The sequence below is a fragment of the Callorhinchus milii genome, unplaced genomic scaffold (assembly GCF_018977255.1).
Source record: "Callorhinchus milii isolate IMCB2004 unplaced genomic scaffold, IMCB_Cmil_1.0 Scaffold6, whole genome shotgun sequence".
In the NCBI taxonomy this organism is placed as follows: Eukaryota; Metazoa; Chordata; class Chondrichthyes; order Chimaeriformes; family Callorhinchidae; genus Callorhinchus; species Callorhinchus milii.
In genome coordinates, this window is record NW_024704747.1 from 14,108,805 (window position 1) to 14,127,864 (window position 19,060).

Consider the following 19,060-nt stretch of genomic DNA (forward strand, 5'->3'; position numbering starts at 1 on the left):
CAAAAGTGCAAATTGATCATTCATAGTGGTAAGTGGAAATCAACCCTCAGCTACCATGAATGTGATATTTCTTCGTAACAGTTGGCTATATAGAAAGTAATGTTGTGCTACAGAGTGGAGTTAATGTGACTTGTCAGGAGAGTAGAGAAAGCTTTGCACTGAGTTTAACCGAGACTTGGATCATGATACTGATCTACGTGCTGTCTGTATTTTTATTTGCTGCACTGGATTGATTTGTATTTTGTTTTGCAAAATCTTTCCCGCAACAAACAATTCTGTTTTCCAAACTGTTCTTAATGTTGCCCAGAAATTCTGATGTGCTGGCTCACCTGGATATAGTAGTTCATGCCTTTTTCATACTATTTTTCATTTGTATGCTTATTTATCTAAAATGAATCTAGCAAAGCAGAGTCTAAAGTGAATAGAATCTGCTTTGTAATGAATATTGTGTAGAGCTTGCTGCTTTAGTACTGCATCTGGTACAGAGCCAAAGATGAGCTGTCTGTCTTTACTGGAAGAGCATTGATGCGCAAAGTAAGTGCAACAGTGTTGTGTATTTTTAGCCAGTTCTATAGGAGGAGGCTCCATGGACCCACAGTCTGATCGTGTGTTGGTTCACGCTTGTGATGTTTGAAGGTTTTAGCAGCTTGGTGAAGAAGATACAAATAGCCAAATAAGTAGGATGGCATATGGTCGATGGAGTTTACTATCAAAGTCTGAGGTTGTATGGTAGCTGGCAGTTATTACAAGATTTTGGGAATACAAACGTAAGGAGGTTCATCTCCAATTATATACCTGGCCACACTAATACCTGGCTGAAAAGGCTTAACTATGAGAGGCTTACAACAACAACAACAACAAGATTTCATTTATAGAGCGCCTTTCACGTCGGGAGGACATCCCAAGGCGCTGTACAGTTGGGTCGGGACCCGAGCAGGGGGGAATGGTCAGGGTGAGGGGAGGAAAGGGAGGGAGCGAGGAGGGGGTAGAGAGTCGAGAGGGGAGCTGAAGGACGGTCAAAGAGAAAGGTCTTGAGACCGGCCTTGAAGGAGGAAAGGGAGGAGGCGGCGAAGGCACTGGGGGATAGAGTTCCAGAGCTTCGGGGCTGAGAGGCTGAAGGCCCGGCCGCCGATGGTAGGGCGGTTGGGGCGGGGGATGTGGAGCAGACCGGAGCCAGAGGAACGGAGGGTACGGGCAGGTGGTCGCGAAGCCTATTACGGGACAGTACACGAGCTGCAGAGTTCTGAATGACCTGCAGCTTGTGGAGGGAGGTACCGGGAAGGCCGGCGAGGAGAGAGTTCCCATAGTCCAGCCTTGAGGTGATAAAGGCATGGACCAGAGTTTCAGCAGCGTGAGGGGTGAGGGTAGTGGTAGGGTGAGGAAGAAAGGACAGCTCAGGGTCGAACAGAACACCGAGGTTCCTGACGGCTTTGAGAGGTGGAGAGTGCAGCCTTGGATGCTGATGCTGTCGGAGCCCTGAGGTGAGGAGGCGCTGACGCGAGCTTAGGACATTGGGGTTCTATTCCTTAGAGCAGAGAAGGTTAAGGGGTAATGTAATTGAGGTATTTAAAATAATGAAAGAAATCAGCAGGTTTGATAATGTACAATGGATTAATTGGGAGAGGGATCCAATTTAATGGGGCATATCCATGACATCAAAGGTAAAGCGTTTCAAACTGAGGTCAGGAGCATTTGTTCAAGCAGGTTTGTGAAGATTTGGAGTGAAAACTAAAGTAGAGTCAATTGGAACGCTTGAAGAGGCAAGGAGGCAATGTTGCCAACGCTGGTTTCAGCAGTACATTATACAATGTGTAACCTCTTTGGCATCATCTCAGCGTTTTACAGAAACTTAGGTAATAAATTCAACAACAAATTACATTTGTATAGCCCTCCCTTTTACGTCAGGAGGATATCTGTTATAAAGGCTGAGAGATTGGGATTTAAAGACGTGTCAAGATCTAATAAACTTGTGGAAAAGGCAAAATGGCCTCCTTGTTCCTGTGTTCCTATGGCCCCTTGTGCGGCTGTCCTCCGGCAACTATTCAAGAGGTTGAGACGATACACATTGTATAATGTGCTGCTAAAACCAGCGGCAGGTACACTGCTTTCTTGCCATTAGCTGAGATGCTATTGAAGAGAAATGGCTATTGTAATGGATGGAAATCAATAGTGTCCTCAGCAGAGAAGTAATTGGACAGTTGGACAGAGTCAAAGTTGAAAAGAAAAGGTTACTGATTTAATTGTTTGAAAAGATGTATTAAGTTAAAATCCATTGATTTTAAAGGAGCTGTTCTCAGATACACAGGCATTCCAGTGCCCTGGGGAGTGTCGGATTGCAGCAAGTTCCCTTTTGTAAGGTAGCCTGTCCTCTTCCTAAGCTTGCACCTCCTCGCTACAATTTCTGCTATTTTTATAGCAGATTATATAGATGTTTACGATTTAAATTTGTAGTATTAAATTTATATAAAATCTTGGTAAGACTGCAGGTGGAGTACTGTGTAGCCTTCTGGTTGCTATACAGGAATGATTTTGTAGCAAAGGAGAGTTTGCTGCATAGATTTAAGCGTTGCCAGGATAAGTGGATACTATCGAAAGATTAGACAGGTTAAGAGTTTTTCTCCCTGGAGATGACAAGATTGAGAGGGGTGTGATAGAGGTGTTTAAATGCTTCTGCATTTTGATCAGTCTGAAACAAGGGAACATAACTATAATATAGCCATGAGCATATCAAAAATGTGATCATTTTTGTCTTAGGTGGAGAATGGATCAGTAGATCCTCAGTGACTCCAGCTCTCCTCATCAGTGGAGATAAGACTCCATTGCAACATTGAGAGACTCTTACGTTCCCTCTTTCATCGAAAACATAATAAAATGTTGATAATGTGTTTATTTTGTGGAGTCCTGTAGCTCAGTGATTAGAGCACTCGCTTTGCAAGTGAGAGACCTGAGTTTAATTCCAGACAGGACGAAACCTTGGGCAAGTTTCCTTACTCCACGCAGAGCCTAATAATAATCCCTCCAAAACCAAAAACAATAATAAATTGGTCATTTTCAATCTACGACTGTTTGTGGGACATTGCTGTGCGCAATTGGGACGTCCTCCTGACGTGAAAAGCGCTATATCAAATGCAAGGATTATTATTCAAGCATTTAATTGTTCCTTCAAATTATAATGTTTGGCTATTTCGGGGATGTTGCTCTGCGCAAAATAGGCTGCTGCATTTGCCTGCAAAAATTCACAGTCACTTTTTTCATTGAGCCCAGTGTCCAGGCCTCAAACATCTTTCTTGGCAACCTTTTCAGTCATTAATAACCCTCTGCAAAAATAATAATAATAATCCTTTTCACGTCGGGAGGACGTCCCAAAGCGCTTCACAGAACACACTGTAAAGTGAATTGACTGTATATTTGTGGGCGAATGCGGCAGCCAATTGCGCACAGCAATGTCCCACAAACAGTCATAGATTGAAAATGACCAATTTATTATTGTTTTTGGTTTTGGAGGGATTATTATTAGGCTCTGTGTGGAGTAAGGAAACTTGCCCAAGGTTTCGCCTGGAATTGAACTCAGGTCTCTCACTTGCAAAGCGAGTGCTCTAACCACTGAGCTACAGGACTCCACCACCTTGGCCCTCTTCACAGACATCATAAACTTCTCCCTGTCCACTAGCACCATTCCCATCCCTCTGAAAGCGGGCGCAATCACTGCTATCCTTAAACAAAAACACATCCTTGTTCTACTGTTTTGAATCATCCTAAAGTGCTGAACTAGGTTTACTCGACCCAAAACAAAAGGACTGGGTTCCATTCCTGGATGGGGCGAAATGATGAGCAGATTTCCTTGCTTCCTTGCTGTTGTTTGGCAGTGGTTGATTGGTGGATTGCTCTTCTGGGGGTAATCCTTAAAAAAAAGTCACGTAATCCACGACTGTTTATGGGATACTGCTGTACGCGGTTGGCTGCCGCGTTTCGCACTAAAGATATACAGTCAATTCACTGCAGTGTTCTGTGAAGTGTTTTGAGACGTCTCATAAACATGATAGGGTGCTATATCAAATCCCAAGGATTATTATTATATTATATAAAAGGGGAATTTAGGAGGAACTTCTTTACTCAGATAGTGGTGATAATGTGGAACTAATTGGCGGAAGCTGTAGATAAACCAGAAAGCATCAACATATTTAGAGGTAATTTGGAGCTTAGATGGAGAAAGGAATAGAGGGATTTGAGACAGGAGAATAGAAAGGAGTGGGGGCTCATATGTATTGATACTGGCACAAATTAGTTGGGCCAAATGGCCTGTTTCATCTGCTGTGTAATCTATAATTCTATATAATCTTGGCTCCCTGTATCCAGATAATTTTTATATAGCTCATTTTAAAGTGCCCAGTGCAGAAGTTGCAAAAAAAATGTTGGAATGTTGTTGACATTCTCTTGGCCACTGCATCTTTGAGAAATGTGCATCAAAGTAGCATTTCCTTGGCAAAGTTTATAATGGTTCAGTGGAGGTCATACCACACACTCTGAAAAATGCACATCCACTTAAATTAGAGAACTAGTGTTTGCCATGAACTTCCAAGGGATTAGAAATTCCCAAAGCAAAAAGAGTTAGCATTCATTGTTACATTTGGACATTTGTTGTGCTTTTAAGTCTGCTTAATTGATTTGCACCGTACCTTGTTAGGAACATTTTCTGCTCTTCCTAGTCCTTGGAGTGGTCAGTTTTCATGTGCAGAGTCAAGGACATTTGCTGCTGTTTGGGAGCAAAGCTTAACCAGTGTGATCCCATGTGATGCTTGCTAACATGAGGAAAAGCTTAATTTAATAAGTAAAGAAGTGAGGAGGAGAAATTGATGAGTCTGGTCAAAGGTGTTTAAAGAAAGATTTTTTTCATCAGTTTTGTAGGCAAATGTGGCAGGCATTTGCCCCAACAAGGTCCCACAATGGCTTGAGGTGACTGGAGGATTGCTATCCAGAACACCAGAAGAAAGAAACTCCCTTCTCTCTTCTGAGCGTTGTGGTCCTTTAATGTGCATCACACCTGAATCAAATTTAAGTAAAAATTAACCAAATAAGTAGAAGATTGGAGAATAATTATATTATAAACATGCAATTATAAGATTACACACCAGAATAATTGTTCAAAGGGTAGTCTAATTTGGGACCTCACAAGTATTTATTAATGAACTAGTCACTGTTTGTCATGACTACATGCCCATTCCTATTTATGTAATAAGGATTAAACAGCGAGATTATGGGTAGAAAGACATTGAAATGAAAAGTACAAAGAATCATTGACGCGATGCTTCGATTTACCCAAGACCTAGATAGTAGTAATTGTGTCGTGAGCGGAGTCAGGAGAGGGCGGGGCAGAGCCGAGGTCTAGCTGGTAAAGCCCAGACAGGTGAGGATCCACTCAGTCAGGAGCGGAGTCAGGAGAGCGCGGTAAGTGAGGGGAGTGGGCGCGATTCACAAAGTGACGTCGGCGTGACGTCACAGTTTTAAAAAAACAACAACAATGTCCTGGCAGCCGCTGCCACTGCCATCCCGGCCATGACCACACAGCTCGTGGGCTGATGCCGTCCCACTGATCGCTCCCTCCCGGTCTCTGTGTGCGCGTTTTGGCTGCTGCCCCGACCCGAGCCTCCCCTCCACTCTAAATGTCTCTCCTCCCACCCCCCTCTATGTCTCTCCTCCCACCCTCTCTATCTGCTACTCCCCACCTGTCCTTCTCTCCCACCGCCTTCTCTCTCTCCTCGACCCCATCACCACTTCCCTCTGCTCCAACCTGGGCATCCTCCGCCGGGCCCATCATGGCTCCCGGCACTGGCTGTCCCAGAGCAGCAACCCCAAGTGTCCAATCATTCACTCCCTCTGCTCAAACCGCCTCTTTAAGGCAAACCCAACTTCCCCCTCCCTCATACGTACCCTCCCCAACTCTCCATTCGCCCCACACTCCACAACCATCTCTCCTATACACCCCAAAATCCTCTCTGCATCACTCTCTCCTCCCTCCCCTCCCTCCAGCAAACCACCCGCATTTCTCTCCAAAATGTCCATTCCCTCTCAAATAAACCCCTCACCATCTACGACCTCATCCTGGACGAGCACCTTGATATTCTTGGGCTCACCGAAACCTGGCTCTCCCCCAATGACCCCGTCCCTCTAGTGGAAGCCTCCCCTCCAGGCTACACCTTCCACCACACCCCCCGTCCAAACCAACGTGGTGGTGGAGTGCCTTCATTTCCAAAGCCTCCTTTGGTCTTACCCCCGACTCCTCTGGCTGCTTCCCCTCCTTCGAGCATCTCTTCCATCCCTCTCTCCCATTGAAAATCCTCTTTGTCTACCTCTCCCCAAGCCCCCCGGCTCCTTCCACACAGACATCTCTCCTCTCCTCTCTTCCCTGTCCCTCTGCTCCGAGCGCCTGCTCATAATGGGCGATTTCAAACTCCACTTAAACTCCCCTTGCACCACTTCTGCCGACTTCACTGCCCTCCTCTCCTCCCTAAACCTTACCCTTCATATAAACTCACCTGCCCACAACCGTGGTCATGCACTTGACCTCGTTATCACCCACGGCCTTGACATTTCTGACCTCAGCATAGTGGACAAGGCCATCTCGGACCACTTCCTCATCTCCTTCTCCTCTCACATCCCTCTCTCCTCCACCAAGCCCTCAACCATCCTCTACCGCCCTTGGAAAAGGCTACCCCTGAGACCCTCACAAAGGCCCTCACATCATCAAACATCCTATCCCTCTGGCCTTCCACCCGCGGAGATCCTGAAGCAGCCGTCCAGCTGCTCCATGATCGCCTCTCCTCCACCTTCAACTCCCTCGTCCCGTGAAATCCAGGACCATCTCCAAACCCACCTGATCCCCCTGGTACAACAACCATCTCCGCCGCCAAAAACCCAAACCCGGCTGCTCGAGCGCAGATGGCGGAAAACTGGCCTGACAGTTCACCGCCAACTGTGGCTCGAGCATCTCCACAGCTACCGTCGTTCTTTGACACGTGCAAAAACAGCCTTCTACTCCAACATCATCTTGGAGGCTAAACACAACCCTAAAATCCTTTTTTCCACCACCCACTACCTCCTCCGTGGCCCCCCTCAGGCCTCCTCAATCTTCATATCCAATGCCAAGTGCGAGGAGGTCATGGACTTCTTCTAAAATATTTAACATCAGCCTCATCTACCTGTCTCTTATCACCCACCACCACGCTCACTCTGTCCCCCTCACCTTCCTCATCATCTGCTCCTATTACCACGCCCATCCTACATTCCTTCCTCCCCATCTCTCCCTCCTCCTTCTTACCTACCATCACCTCTATGAAATCCACAACCTGCTGCCTCGACCCCTCCCCACCAACTTGCTGGTCACCCAGCTCCCCCTCCTCTGCCCACTACTGGCTGACGTCATCAACTAGTCCCTCTCCTCTGGATCAGTCCCTGCCCCCTCAAAACTGCTGTCATCACCCCCCCCTCAAAAAACCTTCCCTAGATCCCTCAAACCCCAGCCACTACCGCCCTATTTCTAACCTGCCGTTCCTCGCAAAAGTCCTAGAACGCGTTGTTGCCAATCAACTTCGTGCACACCTCTCCTCCCACTCCCTCTTCGAACCCCTCCAGTCTGGTTTCCACCCACAGTACAGAGACATCCTCTCTATCGGTGACCAGGGCTCCTTCTGCCTCCTTGTCCTCCTGGACCTCTCTGCCACGTTCGACACAGTTGATCACGCCATCCTCCTCCGCCGCCTTTCCGCCGTCATCGACCTCAGTGGAACCGCACTCGCCTGGTTCGAGTCCTACCTCACAAACTGCCAGCAGTACATCTGCACCAACGGCTTCTCCTCCCGCTCTCACCGGTTACCTGCGGGTACCCCAAGGATCCATCCTTGGCCCCTCCTCTTTCTGATCTACATGCTCCCTCTTGGGGATGTCATCCGCAGACATGGGGTACATTTCCACATGTATGCGGATGACACCCAACTCTATTTTTCCATCTCTCTTTGCGACCCCCGGTCCCCTGATGTTCTGTCAGCCTGCCTGAGTACAAACGTCCTTCAGCTGAACGTTGTCAACGTCTAAAATCTCACGGTTCTTCACCTCCTCCACCTACCCGACCTCCCCTAAAACTCTCCGAACCCGTATGCAACCTAGCGTCAGGTTCGACCCCCAATTATCTTTCCTCCCCCACATCCAGTCCCTCACCAACACCGCTTTCTTCCATCTCCGATGCATCGCCCATCTCCGCCAATACCTCTCTCCGAAAGCCGCTGAAACCCTCGTCCATGCCTTTGTCACCGCTCGGCTGGACTATTCTAAAGGCTTCCTCGCCGGCCTCCCCTCCACTACCACCCACAATATCCAGATATTCAAAACTCTGCCGCCCGCATTCTCACCCGCACAAAACTCCGCTCCCCGATCACCCCAGTCTTTGCCAGACTGCACTGGCTGCCTATCCAAGAGAGGATCGACTTCAAGATCCTCACCCTTGTCTTCAAATCCCTCCACTCCCTCCGCACCCCCCTACCTCTCTGATCTCTCTCCTCAAAACAGTGCCCGTTGATTTCGTTCCTCCGGGTCTGGCCTACTCCTTGTCCCCCGAGTCCTCCGCTCTACCCTCGGTGGCCATGCCTTCAGCCCCTATGCCCCGAGGCTCTGGAACTCCCTTCCTCACTCCCTTCGTCTCGCTCCCTCTCTTTCTAATTTCAGGTCTCTGCTGAAGACCTTTCTTTTCGATCGCACCTTTGGTCACCTTCCTCCCCCTTCCCCTGGCTCGGCCCCGGGATCCGTTACTGTGAAGCGCTCTGAGACACCGTCCGGCATGGAGGGCGCTATATAAATCTAAGTTGTTGTTGTGTTGTTAAAAATTCATAGGTCGCTGCTGGTCTCCAGTGATTAAAATTCATTGGTAAGTGGTCACCAATTCATATCAGAATTCCATGAGATACATTTTTTTTAAGCAGTTGGATATGGTGTAGAAATAATTCACATTCACCTGATACTGCATGCTTCTTGGTTCAACTAGCTAAGGTGTTGATTCTGTGCAAGAGACCTTTCAGACTCTTAACTATTACCTCATGCTTCATTCTGCTTCTGAACCAGTCACTGTCCAGAGGCTTTGTGATGAGCTACTCAGCCACTACCCAAAATCTTTTTTCACTGAGCAAAAGTGGATCTGGAGTCCTGGATCCATGAACCAAAAACTTGAATGTTATGCTTCAGACTTGTAGAAATTCACAATGATTGACTGTGCACCAGTTGAAGGTGAAATGATTCTGGTTTATCTGGGGAAGCAGCATCCACATATTTATTGATGGCAGATTTGTCCTTTTTGTGTTTAGTTCATAGTCCTGCTCTTCAGCTGCTGTTTTTTCGTACACTGATTATCTGTAGCTCGGAATCTGAATGTAGCCTTTGTGCTTTCATTAGCATCTTGAATACTGACTGTTTTCATAAGTTCTCATATGAAAGCATTTTTCCATTTTAGCATAAAATATTCATGACACACAGGCTTTTTGTACTGACGTAACTTACAATAAGTAGAAAACTTTTTTGGGGGGCACATAGAGGTTAGTTGCAGTCAGTGTCACCGTCAGGAAATTGTGGGATTTGACTCGTCTGTGTGTTGCAAAAATGTGCGAATCATGGCCTGATACATCAGCAATAGGGAATAATGACAAACAGTGGACAACAGTTGGTAGCACAAAGTGCTATTGGAAAACTTGCAGGAGATGCAGCTGTAAAACTGATAGCATCTTAATCATTCTCTGTCTCTGTTGTGCCGGCAGGATACCTTTTACAAAATTTCATTTTTTTTTGTCAATCTGTTCAAAAGTTCAAAAGACTGTATTGAAATAATACACTTTTCATATTGATACAAGGAATATGTACAACAACAACTTTCATTTATAATAATTATATCCTTGCATTTGACATAGCACCATTGAGATGTTTCAAAGGGCTTCACAGGATATACCGTAAAGTGGATTGACTGTGTATTCCATGGACGAACTGCGGCAGCCAATTTTTGCACAGCAATGTCCTGCAAGTGGAGTATGTGTTTATTTGTTGAACAGTGACATATTATATATAAATTATATATATATATATATGCATATACATGCATCCTATGCCATCATCAAAAAAATATATATTTATTTGTTGATGGCATTGGATGACAGTTCATTTTGGCAGGTTGTTAAGGTTTTGATTTGAGTGGAAGAAAAAGAGTCCGGCAATGCACTTATGCAGCTCTCTACATCTGGTACATCTACAATATGCTCTGTCTTCTGAGTAGGATTGAAAAAAATGTTGAGGGGAAATAAAGAGGACCAAGCAAATTTTCCGTGCTTCAGTGTGAATATATAGTTTTTAATTGAGCTTGCAAGTTTAAGATCGCGTAACTCTATGGTAAGTATGTATTGTGTGAGTAGTGTAATGACGAGTCCTGACATGCCTCGCATTCAGGGTTTTGACATATTGCTGGGAAATGCCACTGCTGATATTGTTTGTTGTGCCATATATTAGAATTGGATTCTGTCCATATGTCACACTCAATCATTCTGTGAACTATATTCTTAAGCATAATTTATACAGTCTTGATAGGCATTTCTGAAGTATCGTGTTGTTGATATTCTGTATGAAAGTGTGATATGCAATGGCTCATGGCTGCTCTTGAGCTACTTTTGTTTAATCTGAGTAGTTGTGCTCAGTCATCGTGTCACCCAGTGTGATTCCCAGTGTTGAATAACATGTAGCCTTGGCTACACTCAGCGAGACAAATCTCCACTGCATTCCTTGTGTGTGTATTTGTTGAATAGTAACATATACCAAGGTACATACAAAATTAATGTACAGAATGTGGCTTCCTTCATCTTCAGTTCCCTGAAAGTGAGAGGAAAGCTTCCATTTGTATCTACACACAATTTAGCTCAGTCATATGTTATTCTAAATTCACTTGAAAGTGAGGAGAGAATTGCAGATCACAAGGTGGATTTATAAAGCGATATGTGTGTCCCATTTGAACTGGAAACGGTATTCTCAGAGGTACTTTGAGATTATAATAAATAATAATCCTTGTCATGCCATTGAGAAGTCTTGCAGCTCTTCACAGGATATACTGTAAAGTGTAGTGACAGTGTGTTTGAGCGAAATACGACAGCCAATTGCACACAGCAGTGTCCCACAAACAGTAGTGGATTGAGTGACCATATTATTATTATTTTGGAGGGATTGTTAATTCCGGAAAACAATCCGCCAATTGACTAACAAGCGGGTTCCTACTTACTACTAGGCGTGTGCGTGGAGTAAGGAAAATTGCCTAAGGTTTCACTCCGGCCAGGAATCAAACCCAGGTCCTCTCGCTTGTGTGTGTTTGTGAGTGTGTGTATATGTGATTAATTGAGAGAGTGAGTGAGGGAATGAATGAATGTGTGAGTGAGTGAGTATCTCTCACTTGTGTTTGTAATTGAAGATTTGACAATGAGAGGGAAAAAAAACACAAGAGTGAGTTGACGGTCTATTCACTGAAGGATTTTCTGAAACTTCCTGGGTTTGTAGCACCTGGAGCATTAGTATCCAGCCTTCATTCAGCCACTTTAATGGATGAAAATGTCTCTTTTATCAAGACAGAGAGAGAGTGGTAAGGTGAATTCAATAAATGTTGCAGATCACTTGTTAAAGAAGCATTTCAGAGGGTGCAAAATGTAGCAGATTGCTGAATTCAATTTTAACTTGTTTTCTGCAATTTGTAAAATGTAGCACTGGTGGATGACTCACCCTGAACTGCTGTGTTTGACCCCTCACACGCTCTCTTGTTGAGTATAATGTTTCAAGCCTCATCCTGCCTCTTGACCTGGTGGCCTGTAACAAATCCCAATAATTTTTTTCTCTTCCATGTTTTCATTACTCTCATCTACAATGTTTCATTAGATCTGAATCTGATCCAAGTTTATCTGTTGAGTTCTCCCCATTAAAAAGGCGGCAACACATAGTCCTGTTTATGCTTTCGATCCTTGTAGAGTTACGCATCTCCCAATCTATATAATTAAATCTGATATCATAGATTCCCTCTACAGCATAAACCTTTAGATCCCCAGTTATGTTTTTTTGTGTACAAATTTTGAGTATATGTTATCCCCATTCCTCTCTGGTTTTCTTATGTTCTCTATTTCCTCAAGTATCTTCTACTCCTCCCACTTGTCGCATTTTCAAGTACAACCTCTCCCTCTCTAATATCCCCAATCCCATTTCCTGTCAAAATATATCCAATTTCATCTTGAAAATTTGCTGCCATATTTTAAATGCCTTTGGCATAAAATAGTTATATGTAATATCTAAAAGTGATGATTTGTATTGAATTATATTTCCAAACTCATTTTGAGGGAGAGTTTTTTTTTTGAGTTAATCAAATTAAGAGATGTGGATGCTGGGCAATGGAACTTATTACTGGTGTCAGAATCAAGCAACTCCTGCTCATGTATAGATTTACAGCTATAAAGTAAAGCTTCCTTTACTTTGCCTCAAAGTGTCTTAATCCCAATGCCAGAAGAACAATCACGGGCTGTACTTTCTTTCCACTTTCTATGTCAGCTAACTGCACAGCATCTCTTAAGGAGTGTTGCCAATTAGGCCCAAAACATGTATGGTTTGTACCGTGGCCCTGCATAGTCTGGGAACTGGTGCTGTTGAAGCTTTTCACTCTTTTTACACAGCAATTAGAGTTTGTAGTTAAAGGAAACTTTTATCCCATCGTTCGGGACTGGATTTTGTAGTTTAGTGGTTAGAGAACTCGCCGTGCAAACCAGAGGATCTGGGTTCGATTCCTGGGTAGGATGAAACATTGGCCAATTTTCATTACTCCATCCGCCTGTTTACCTAACAATAAGTAGGAACCCGGTTGTTAGTTGATTGGCAGATCACTTTTCTGGGGGTAATAATCCCTTCAAAAGAATAAATGTATATTTTTTTAAACAATAATTTGGTCACTCAAACCATGACTGTTTGTGGGACACTGCTGTGCGCAATTGCCTGCTGCGTTTTGCCCACAAAATACACAGTCAATTCAGTTTACAGTATATTCTGTGAAGCACTTTGAGATGTCTCGAAGACATGATCGGGTGCTATATCAAATGAAAGGATTATTATTATATTATATATTATTCATATCTGGGATCCAGAGATAGAAAGCTTGTTTGCTGACCCTTTTTTTGTGAAAATATGTCATAGTATCACAAATGAAAATTGAGACAGCTTTATAAATTCTTCAATTGTTGATTGTGGTTATGTATGTGTGTGTGTATAATATATAAAATACAATCACTACAATTTACAGTATATCCTACAAGTGCTTTGGCACGTCTTGGCATGATACCAAATGCAAGCATTATTATTCTATGAACATATATTGTATGTAAAAACATTTCACTTTTTGTGTTTATGAATTAATTACAGAATTTTGTATCATTTTTGGATGCATTTTGCTTGGTGGAAAAATGCGATATCTTTGTGAAAAATCCCCGATCCCGACCCCCAGCTCGAGTCTGAATCTCTGACTGTCCAGCGCCTTGGGACGTCCTCCCTATGTGAAAGGCACTATACAAGTGTCATTTTGTTGTTGTTATTGGAAGTGCTCTTTGAACTTTTCAGTGCAATTTACAATATGATGGTCTGATGGCAATATATTCCATTCATAGAAAATGAAAATTATGTTACAGTTGCAGCGTGAAATAATTGCTGTAATGAGGCCATACAATCCCCGACCACATATTGTTAATATCTTCTCACAGGGTACACATGCACATCCATGTGTTCAAACACATGCATGAATACTATTAGAAATGAATTGGATTAGGTCTCAACAGGCTGATTAAATGACAAACATGCAGGTGTACAACTGGCCACCTTTGATGTCACATCCACCTCTTTTCCATTCTCACCCCCAACCCCCCATACACACACACCAACACACATGATGTTGATAATTCACCCTGTCTTGTGGACGCCAGTAAGTATTATGGTTCCTCCCTTGGGTCAGTCTTGCCATAGCAACTCATTCCAATCCTGCTTTATCCAGAACAACATTCCACCAGTGTCAGAATGCAATTTTACAGACCAGCAATTTCTCAATCAACATGAATTAACACAAATGGCCAGAGTTGGTAATAATTTCACCCAAATCCAGGGTTGAGCAGCATATGGAATCAGTATCTGAAGTTACTTTTGAGGTTAGAATGTAGAAAGCTTGACCGTAACTTCATCTTCATCTCATTGTTGAAGGTCTTTTGGACTGAAACTGGTTTGTCACTTCTCAGCTTATAATATTGCAAGTCTTGATTTGCAGCCTGTTATAAACTTGCATTAAATGACCCAAATGGTTGTATTGTAGTCCCTCTAAATAAATCTCCTACCATATGAATTTCCTTAGCTGCTCATTAAACATTTATTTTATTATCCACTTACATTGAAGTTATGCCATGTTGATGAATCAAAGCAATCTCACATTTTTGAACACAATTGTGTAACTTCTTGGTGAAAGTATTTGCCCTTCAGTGAAGGACATGATCCTTGTTTTTTTTCCCTCTTTGTTACTGGATCCTGCACCTCTGCAACAGAAAGGCCAGACAGGCTTTCTCCGCCAATGTCCTTCCTGGCTGGCTGCCAAGAGGTGCCTGATGACAACCCATCAATGATCTCTCATTCACTTCTGACTCCTCAGGTTGGAAACTGATGAGTGTGTTTCCTCACACTTTGTGCCAGTGCATATAAACCACTCCAGTGTGTTGTTTTTGCCAGTTACGGCCATGATTACAGAGTCATTTGGAAAGTGGTTACTTTATGTGAAACACACAGTTATATAAGAGAAATGTTGTCAGGCTTTAACACTCGCAACACGAGCCAATGGCTTTAAAATATGTAACTTTAGGATCATTTTTTTCCTGAAACTGTAGATTTCTAAATTCTTATCTCCATACATCTTGTGTCAGAGAAGGGTGAGATTTTTCATCAGTGTTGAGATGGAGCACCTTTCTTTGTTGGACATAAGTGCACACTGTTTAGCTGTGACCATCCATCATACCATAAACCCAATATCAGGTGATTCTCATTACTGCAGCACTGTGATATTTCCATGTTTAAACCAGTCAGTTATCTCGCTCACCTCAGAGTGAGATTGCTGACTCTGTGCTAATTTGAGCCAAATTGTGGGCATTTTTGTGGTAGAACTGGATTGAGGCACATCCAAATATATTTAATGTAAAAACCTTTACACCTACAACAACGCAGGGCGGTCCAACCTGTTGTGTGTCGAGGGCTGAATGCCACATTTGAGAAAAGTCCCCGGACCGCATAAGCAATATTTTTGTTTTTGCCTTCCAGAAACATAAACGATTCATACAGAAATCCTGTATTTTAAATTGTGTGACTGTATTGCTTAATAATGATGATCTCTGGAAATATATGCATCAATTTTTTTTATATATTAAAGTCAAAACACAAGATATCAACTCAGCATATGGAGGCCCCTACAGAGAATGCTCAATAAAAGCAAAACAGATTCATGCATAATTGCAAAACTAACTCTGAACTTCTTCAACTCAGATATGACTTGCAAGCAAACAAGGCATTGAGGCTTCCATTACTTTCAATGAACAAGTAATCCACTTCCCGATTACACTGAAATCTTCTATTTTCCATATCTACTTTGAGTTTCCGACTGAGAATCATAGTTTTGTAGATATAGAATTGCAAAATACTCTTGCTGCTGCTCGCTGTGTCTGATCACGTGGCTCGAGGCAGCGCAAGACATGACAGGGAGGGGTGGGGCTGGATAGCTCCTGCTCTGCCCTTTTTCTTGTCACTTTCTGCCACATGGAGAGTGACCAGAAAAGAGGTGCAGCCAGGAGGTAAAGCAGTGAAGTTGGAAATGGTTTGCAGGCTGGACAAAATAATTTGCCGGCCCTGTTATGGCCCGCGGGCCCCCTGTAGGACCATGCTGACTCAACACATTTAAGAGGAAACTTGATGCATACCAGAGGGAGAAGTGACTTAAGGTATTTTGGAGGGACAAAGACTCAGATAAGCCTAATGAGAATTTCATGCCGCATCATTCTGTGTAAAAGCGGCAATAACACAAATCTGATGGGATCAGATGCCACTTCTGAATTGAAAATTCATATCTTTCCATAACTACTCCTGAACCACTCTTTCCCCTGACTTGAGTAAAGGTGAAAGAAATGTCTTATTTTCAGCATACAGCAGTAATGAATTGTTGTGCACACAGCGAGAGCAACATTTATTACTTAAGTACAGGGAATCCACTGAGTTTTAGGAACAAAATCCCTGACTAGTATGTCCTACCAAATAGTAGAAAAGTTAACTGGAACCAATATCTATTAATTAAATTGAGGGAAAGAACTGTATACGGCCTATCTACCTTTTTTGTCCTACCTAACTAAATAATTCTTCAAAAGCTGGGCTTGTGTTTTCAGTGAATCATTCCTGTGTACTATTGGTTTCATTTTCTGATTTGGTATAAATGTATTTTTAAGCTTGAAAATGATGAGTGAAAGGCTGTCATTTATTTTGTTTGGCAATAATGAAAATATATTTCTCTAGTATTTGAGTCGGACCAGATCGGAATAAGTTTCCGAAGCTGGTGAGTTTCCAAGCTCCTTTTTCAAACTAAAACCCACCAATGTGATATTTTCTTAGTTTAATTGACCAAATCAACTCTTTTGACTATTTTTAAAAAAATTACAATGGATTGCTGCAAATTTGCTTGCTGGATCGATCAATAATAATAATAATAATAATCCTTGCATTTGATATAGCGCTTTTCACGTCGGGAGGACGTCCCAAAGCGCTTCACAGAACACACTGTAAAGTGAATTGACTGTATATTTGTGGGCGAACGCGGCAGCCAATTGCGCACAGCAATGTCCCACAAACAGTCGTAGATTGAAAATGACCAATTTATTGTTGTTTTGGTTTTTGGAGGGATTATTATTAGGCTCTGTGTGGAGTAAGGAAACTTGCCCAAGGTTTCGCCCTGACCTGCCTGGAATTGAACTCAGGTCTCTCGCTTGCAAAGCGAGTGCTCTAACCACTGAGCTACAGGACTCCACTGTAGTCCTGTAGCTACAGATCAAGAAACTGAACAAGAAGAATTTACAAAGTCCAGGTTTATGGAATCTTTTAATTGAGACTGATCTGTTTGAAATCTTTTACCTTGAATTCTGAATTTATTGTACATTTTAATTTCTGCATGTTTTCTTAATAGCTTGTTGTGATAAATTGAATTAATTTCCACAAGTGACTATTTTATTGACTGGGTAAATAAAATCATTCAAAAGCAAATTTGGATGGGCACCGCAATAGTAAAAGCTTTCAGGGATATGAAGAGGTGAAAGGAATGCTTGCGAAGGAATGTCTTATTTTCAGCATATGGCAGTAAGGAATTGTCGTGCACACAGCGAGAGCAACATTTATTATTTAAGTTCAGGGAATAGTATAAGAATAGTATAGGATCAAGCGAGGGAACTTGAAAGTGAAATTAATTTTCTTAAGAAATGAATTTCGAGAAACTGGTACCAGTGGCATAGATATGATAGGTCAAAATCCCCTTCTGTGCACAAGTTTTCTCTGAATTTAACTTATTCAAATGGCTACGGTGCCTTCAGATGGTGTTCTTGAATTTGAGTATAATAATAATCCTTGCATTTGATATAGTGCCTTATGTCTTCGAGATGTCTCAGGGCACTTCACAGAATATACTGTAAAGTGAATTGACTGTATATTTTGTGGGCGAAACAAATCTGATTCTTCCTGTTTTATTGAATTTGGGCATGAGGAAGAATTGCTCTTTTACACAGTTACATAGAGCAATACAGCACAGAAACAGGCCGTTCAGCCCAACTTGTCATGCTGGTGTTTATGCTCCTCACAAACTCACTTTTCTCCTCTCCTATATCCATCCCTCCACTCCCTTCTCTCATGTATACATCAGGTTTTCCCTTAAATACATTATCTTGTTTGCTTCACCCCTTTCAACAGTGATTTCCACACTCTAACCACCCTCTCTACATGTAGAAGATCCTCCTGAACTACTGGCTCGCATGTTTATGTTGTCTGGTTATGGACTTGGCAACAAATGGAAGCATGGAACCCTATACCAGCATCCACCCTATGAAATCCTTTCAGAATCTTGAACCTCTTTCAAGTCGTATCTCAAGTGTCTCAACTCTGGAGAGAAAAGCTGCAACTTTTCTTTAATCTTTCTTGATAGCTGTTTTCACTCATGCATGGTAATGTTCTTGTAAGTCTGTGCTATCCACTCTTTAATGCTGTAATATCTTTACTATCTATTAATTGTACTGATGTTTAGACTGCACTGATGTTCAGAACCATTCTTTTCTTTCCAAATCTACTTAATTCAGGGTATATGAAATGCTATAGATGATTAATTGCTGTTCTCTTTTTTTCATTTACAGTTGATGCAAGCACAGCACTGCCTCCTCCAGTCCAGTCCAGCACACTAATGGATCTCCGGCTGGATCAACAGTTCACAGTGCCACCTGCGGACCCCAATGTTCGAGAACAGCAACTGCAGCAGGAACTGATAGCTCTGAAACAGAAACAACAAATCCAGCGTCAGCTGCTTATAGCAGAGTTTCAAAGGCAACATGAGCAGCTCTCCCGGCAACATGAAGCCCAACTGCAAGAGCACATCAAGGTACGGGAACACAATGTAAGCTGGAACATTAGTCTATCAAAATTTTAAACTCTCTAAACTCAAGTGCTAGCCAAGCTGAGATCATGTACCTCATAAATCATCAGAATTGTCTGACCTTTTATTTCTTAGTGAGATATGTATGTGTGTGTATTCATCTGGCTCAGTTGGTTCACTCTTGTCTCTGAAGCAAAAGGTTGTGGATTTAAGCCCCATGTAGGGACTCAGAATCTTTATAGTATTCTGACGCTTTGTGGGTGTGTTTCGTTGTCAGAAGTTCTGTCCTTCTTATGAGACATAAAACTAAGGTCCCATCTGCCTGTCCAC

General features: G+C 42.8%; 1 protein-coding gene across 5 annotated transcripts in view; it reads left to right on the forward strand.

Moving 5' to 3' along the window:
- LOC103186688 (histone deacetylase 4) overlaps positions 1-19,060 on the forward strand; it is a 279,511-nt gene that overhangs the window by 148,536 nt on the left and 111,915 nt on the right. For 3 of the 5 annotated variants that reach the window (XM_042336162.1, XM_042336163.1, XM_042336164.1), the window contains one exon: positions 18,495-18,751. In XM_042336162.1, coding sequence (XP_042192096.1) covers positions 18,495-18,751 — 257 coding nt within the window. The remainder of the gene's footprint in view (positions 1-18,494; positions 18,752-19,060) is intronic. The other 2 variants (XM_007905869.2, XM_007905870.2) reach the window with 1 other exon arrangement.